This window comes from Ceratotherium simum, chromosome 20 (genome assembly GCF_057802395.1).
Source record: "Ceratotherium simum simum isolate JZ-2026a chromosome 20, ASM5780239v1, whole genome shotgun sequence".
Classification (NCBI taxonomy): domain Eukaryota; kingdom Metazoa; phylum Chordata; class Mammalia; order Perissodactyla; family Rhinocerotidae; genus Ceratotherium; species Ceratotherium simum.
Window position 1 is genome coordinate 35943269 of NC_141919.1, and position 6000 is coordinate 35949268.

The 6000-nt window shown below is 35.0% G+C and overlaps 1 protein-coding gene across 3 annotated transcripts in view; it reads left to right on the forward strand.

The window, feature by feature from the left end:
• CCDC171 (coiled-coil domain containing 171) overlaps positions 1 to 1426 on the forward strand; it is a 305088-nt gene extending 303662 nt beyond the window's left edge. For all 3 annotated transcript variants that reach the window (XM_014792400.2, XM_087444624.1, XM_087444625.1), the window contains one exon: positions 906 to 1426. In XM_014792400.2, the coding sequence (XP_014647886.1) occupies positions 906 to 1127 (222 nt within the window). In that variant the 3' untranslated portion in view covers positions 1128 to 1426. The remainder of the gene's footprint in view (positions 1 to 905) is intronic.
• Positions 1427 to 6000: the final 4574 nt, after the last annotated feature.

Consider the following 6000-nt stretch of genomic DNA (forward strand, 5'->3'; position numbering starts at 1 on the left):
ATAGAATTGATCATTATTTTCCTACTATATATACATGTCATAAAATAATACCTATCTGCTTTATTGGTGAGATTTCATTCATGTTAAATGTTAACTGCTGATTACCAATGTTTCTTAAGGCTGAAATGTATAGCTTCATCGAAAGATTAATTCTGTTTTCAAGTACTTCATGAGTGTGTGGATTTTAAAAGTTTGATTTCCAGTAGTTTCTAAATACCAGTAACGTTTTAAAATATGTTTTAAAATTGTTTTCATGTTGCAATCTCATATTGTGATACATGACTTCCTAATATTTATAATAGAACAGTTTTATTAAAACAGGGTGGTGGCATTATTATTAAAGGTAAAGGTAAAACATTCGTTGCACTAGCATTTTATATCTCAGTGTGCTATTTTCTAGAGGTTGCTGGGATTAACTTATCTTTCTTTGGCTGGGTTTGTCCATTAAATAAGTCAGGCTGATAGATTTTAAAAGCATAAATATCCGTAGTTCATTTTCTAAGCAGTCTAATCTTCCATATTATATAGCACATATTATATAGCATAACGAAGTAAACACCGTTAGCATTGGTTTCTGTAAATTGCCAGCGGATGGAAGCAGAGGTAAAAATGCCTGATTGTATTGACTCTGATTCAATAACTTTATACAAATTTTATACAAATTTTTAACATTTAGGCAAACTCCTGACGTCCTGAAAACTTTATGACAGAACAAGTTGAGAGATCCAATCACACTTGGAAAATAATTTGATATTTATGTATCATCATATAGATTATATAAATAGCAATTTCCACCTCCTTTCATGTTACGGTAATAGTTAGTCCACTTCTCTGTTTATGGTTTTAGACTCTGATTAAGAGTTTTCAGTTCTGCGTTTATTGTTTCTTTCTTCTTTACATCACAGGCAGGATCGCGAGACCATTCAAATCTCTCCACTCCTTCAAGAGCCGCTCTTCCTGCCGACACAATCGGCATTGGGGATTTTTTGCCGTTGAAAGCTGAGCTTGATACAACTTACGCTTTCTTAAAGGAGACATTTATAAACCCTGCGCCTCTGACGTCGCCTCTCTCCTCCCCAGTGACCGTGTCTGCTAATGCCAAAAGGCCAACTCAGATTGGGTTATGACTTCATGAAATAAAAAATGCATGAAGAGTTAACAGGACAATTAAAATTGTTTTGAAGGGGGATTTTCTTATCAGTTGAATTTTGTTTCAGCACAAGGGGCAGTGGGTTTTTAAAAATGGTGTGATATCTTGATGTGTGCAGGTATCTATGTCTACTTGAATAATGAAATAACCCACTTTTTTCCCTCTAAGTTTTATTTATTATCACAGTTGCTCATTTTTATGTAACATATTTTTAAATGTTAAAGAATGACACATTTTGGGTAATTTCCTTCAGACTTAAAAAAAATCAATAAGCCATTTTAGTCTCTATCTATCAAAGTTGTTTCATACTTGTCTATTGTAAAGCAGGACTGCAATACTTTAATAGGATTGAGAGAGCTATTTGAAATGTATGCCAATGATTCCTGTCATTTCATGGCAGCCCTGCCATGGTTCACTGAGCCCCCTCTTCTCTCTTGTCAGCTCAACTGAAGACAAGCATTTAGTTGCAAACTTTAAGCGGGTTGTGCAAAACAGAAATGATGTGACTGCTTCTCCTCCTGCACAATAATGTCACTCCTGGTCAATGTGAGAAGGTCAGGTTGCTCCTTGTAAAGCTACATGATACCACTTGCCCATTTGAACAAGTTAAGTTAACTGCTGAATCTGGTCCCTGCAGGCATTGAAAACTCATCCTTTTATCGTCTGCATTTGATAAGAAAGTAGAGCAATTGTGCTGGGAGGATTTCTGGGGTGTGTTTAGGCACTTTGTAAGGACAGTTCCCACACTAGTGTAGCAGGTAATATATTTAGTATAAGCTGAAAAACTTCAAGGTAATGGCTGTTTTGACCTTCAAAATAGACTCCTTTTTTGTTTTTGTTGTTGGTAGGACCCAAGAGTGATGCCCATCTTTGATGCTGACAGAATTTAAAACAAGGCCATTGCCCTGCATTTTCTGCCTTGTAGCACACAAAAGTAAAATTGTATGTCAGGCCGAGATGTCGGGGAGCTGACAAGATGCCCCAGTGACATTTCAGCTAGAAAGAGCAAGTGTCTTGCAACCAAGTGGTCAAATATCAAATAATAGGTCAAGCAGGAAGGAGCTGAGTTCTAACCACAAAGAGGTTTCTGGTAACTTACTTGACAAGCTTTTGGACACTTTGTGGCTTGACAAAGTGATGTTCTGTTGGGTATCGCTAGACAGACTGTTCTCTATTGCCTTCAGAAGATCAGACATTGACATTGATTAAACTCTTTAACCCTTAAAGGTTAAATCCTTTCAGTTTGCATCATGGTAAGTGAAGAACAAAAGAATATTTCTAATATGTATTTGTTTTTGTATTAATCATTTAACTCCCCAGTGATATTAACTTCTGATGTCAACTGTACATTTTGACAAAGAGTTTTGATACAAAATCCATATTTTATATTATTTTTCATTATGGAGACATTAGAAAGTAACAGTATGTATTATGGAACCTACATTGTCTTAACTTTACAGTGACATTTGATTCAAATATACCCAACTTCTGAGAATTTTTTTATTGGCCTTGGTAAATAAAATTTGTATACAATACTATTTATGTTATTAGCTAAATTACCAAAGTGATTTATGCCATCTGAGGTAACACAGCATATTACTGTCATACTGTGTAGCACGTACTATTTCTTATAGTACTGAGGCAGTATAATTAGCTTTATATAAATCTTTAGAAAGCTGTTTATATGGAGTAAAATTACATCTATAACCAAATTTCTCTTAATTCTTTCCTTGGAATTCTTGTTATTAACCATTCTGGGTTTTGAGTGTTACAGAATATGCCCTCTGTAATGTAGCATGTATGAAATTCAACTTGCACATTTATCGTAACACAGAAAATGCTATTGATTGTTTTTTGGATAGATCATAGAATAACTTCGGCACTTTTGAAAACACTTTCTTCTGCCATTCTATACAATGATGAAGATATTGTCCATGTAGAAATCTGTATATAGCTTTTTCAGTTCATGTGCCATCAGTGAGCTTCCAATTCTCACACTGTAGAAAAACAGTGTTACCCTATATCACTTAGATGTCTGTGCTTATGTATGTGTGTTTGTTTCTGTTGAATCTATTCCCAGATCCTACAATTTAAGAGGAATGGTCACCTTTGTAAACTTTGCCTTGGATAGACCTTGGTCTTCTTGAATTAATTTTACAATCTGTTAATGGGATAACACCAAAAATAAATGTCTATTCTCTCCATATATGTGGGTATCTGATTTTACAGATACATTTTATATGGTAAATTCTGAACTATAAATTCAAAAAGATTATTAAATCAAATCAAAGCATGTCACATTTATAACCAACTAGATGCTAAAGGCCATAGAGACTGAAGGATGAGCCTCCTGAGCGATCATTAGTATTCACTACCAAATATAGTAATTTTTATACCATATGCTTTTTTCCCAGAAGTCAGACCCAGCAGGAGGAGAAGATTTAATGACATATCCTGTGGAGATCTGAGAAACTCTAGACTGCTTCTGAGCACCTTAGTGGCCAGTCACTGCATGTTTGAGATGTGTGTTGTGTTGGCAAGGACAGTTGCTCTATCAGCTTCTTTACCTCCTTAAGAATGATGTATAAAGTAGACATTTCTCAGGAGAATGACTTCAGATATTTTTGTAGGGGAAAGGAAGTTTTACTTTACACGTTAGTATGTGGATTTTTGTACGAACCTTCTGTGATCTAGAAAAATACCTATATCGTCCGTCACTATCAAAGGGATTCTTATTGTTTTGATACCTAAGTCACACGTTCTTATTGAGGCTTTGCCAGCATTTTTAATATAAATATTTTGGAATAGAATAACACAATGCGAAAAGGTGTAGGAAATTGCAAGAATTGACAATTCTATGATAATTTAATGACACAGGTAAATAACCTTTTAAATAATAGAATGATAACTTTAATTTACCAAGTGTCTGACTCTTATTAAACTTAGCAACACTATTTATTTCACATTTATAATATATATTATCAAGTGCTTAGTGAGATCCTTAATATTTTCATGGAATAGGTATTTGCATGACCATTTTATAGATGCAATACATGAAATACAAACTAATAAAACTAGTAAACTGAGCATCTAAAATGTTAAGTATTTGACTACCTAAGATTACACAGAACCTAGTAATTAGTAAGCCCAGAGCTGTAACTCCAAATTCCACATTATTTCCACCGTGCCAGGCCTGCCTTTCAGAAATAATTAGCACTTTTTAAAGAAGAGAAAAATTTTAGAAGTTGTCCTAACCAGTTAGGAATGCATGTTTTAATTTGAAATCTAGATCACTTATCCATTGATTAGACAAAACAAAACACATTCATCCATCCATGTGACTAGTAATGGGAAGAATAATGAAAGTTGTACCTGTCTTTCAAGGGAACAAACACCCTTCATTATGTTGCCCAGTGTCTCTAGCTTGGGCTCAGAGACTACATAGATACTCTCAGAGACAGATCCTCAGTTAAAAGATATTGCTGGTAAGCCAGCCTGACCAAGCTAAAACTTCTCACTGGAAAATAATGATACATCCTGAGTAAAGCTGATCGAGAAAGCATTAACTTGTATAACTCCTAGGATGGAGATGGGAATTTTAAAATATATTTTTTGGACTGCTGTGGTAGACTGAATAATGACCCCAAAGATGTCCATGTCCTAATCCCTGGAGCCTGTGAATGTTACCCTATATGACAAAAGAGCCTTTGTGGATGTGGTCAAGTTAAGGATCTTGAGATGGGGAGATTATCCTGGATAATCTGGGTGGGCCCTAAATGCAATCACGAGTCTGCTTATAAGAGAGGGAGGAAGAGGGTGATTTGACTACAGGGAGAAGGTGAAATGTGGTGATGATGGAAGAAGAGATTGGAGCCATGTGCTTTGAAGATGGAGGAAGGGGCCATGAGCTGAGGCATACACGTGCTGCTAGAAGCTAAAAAACACCAGGAACATATTATATATATCATGTATATCATATCCATGCCTTTTGTTACAATTGAAGTGGAAGAATTTTAATAATTTCCCCAAACGATGAAATTTTTGCAAATTTTTATTGTATAATATTTGAATCTATGTTGTCTTTACTTGGATGAAATCATAGAGATTTTTCCTAATGGTTAGTTCAATGAGAGCGATTTTAACTGAAATGATTACGTTTTCAATATAATGAAACCTAAAATATTGAAGATTTAAACCTAGAGTGTTAAATATTTCAAGTACAACAAAAACAAAAACAAACAAAAAATCTCTGGTTCTGTAAGGAACACATCCAGCCCTCCTGGTTAAGTGAGATATAAATGCATACATTTACTTATTGGTACAAGAGCTCCATCTTTTCTCTTGAACCTTGGCAGTTTTATTATAAGACTCTTCTGGCTATGGAATGTGTTGATTAGCATACCCAGATATCAGATGTGCTGTGGGTGCTTACATATTTTCTCTGAACCACTCCCTACATAATTTTTGTTGGTTTGTTGTAAATAGATCTGACTCTAAAGGTCTCCCAAACTATATCTTCTGTGCCCATTAAATTTCCATTGCCATCTCAAAGGGAAAGTTTGTTCTTAATCTTTGTCGTAGTGAGATCTAATTGATGTTGCATACTATAAGTTGTAAAATATCTAGATACAATATGGGATGGAGAAAATCAAAACAGAGTTTTGCTCTTTCCTCTAAATCATCTTGTGTGTTGGTTTGTCAGATGCTTAGACAGATGTTTTCAAAGCACTGACCTTAATGCTAGTCATGCAGCAGAGGCCCCGCATAGGTTTTGAAAACTACTGGGTTAATGTTATCGTAAGACAGATTTTTTGCGGTTTAATTGAGTCATGCTTCGTTGTCTTTTATTG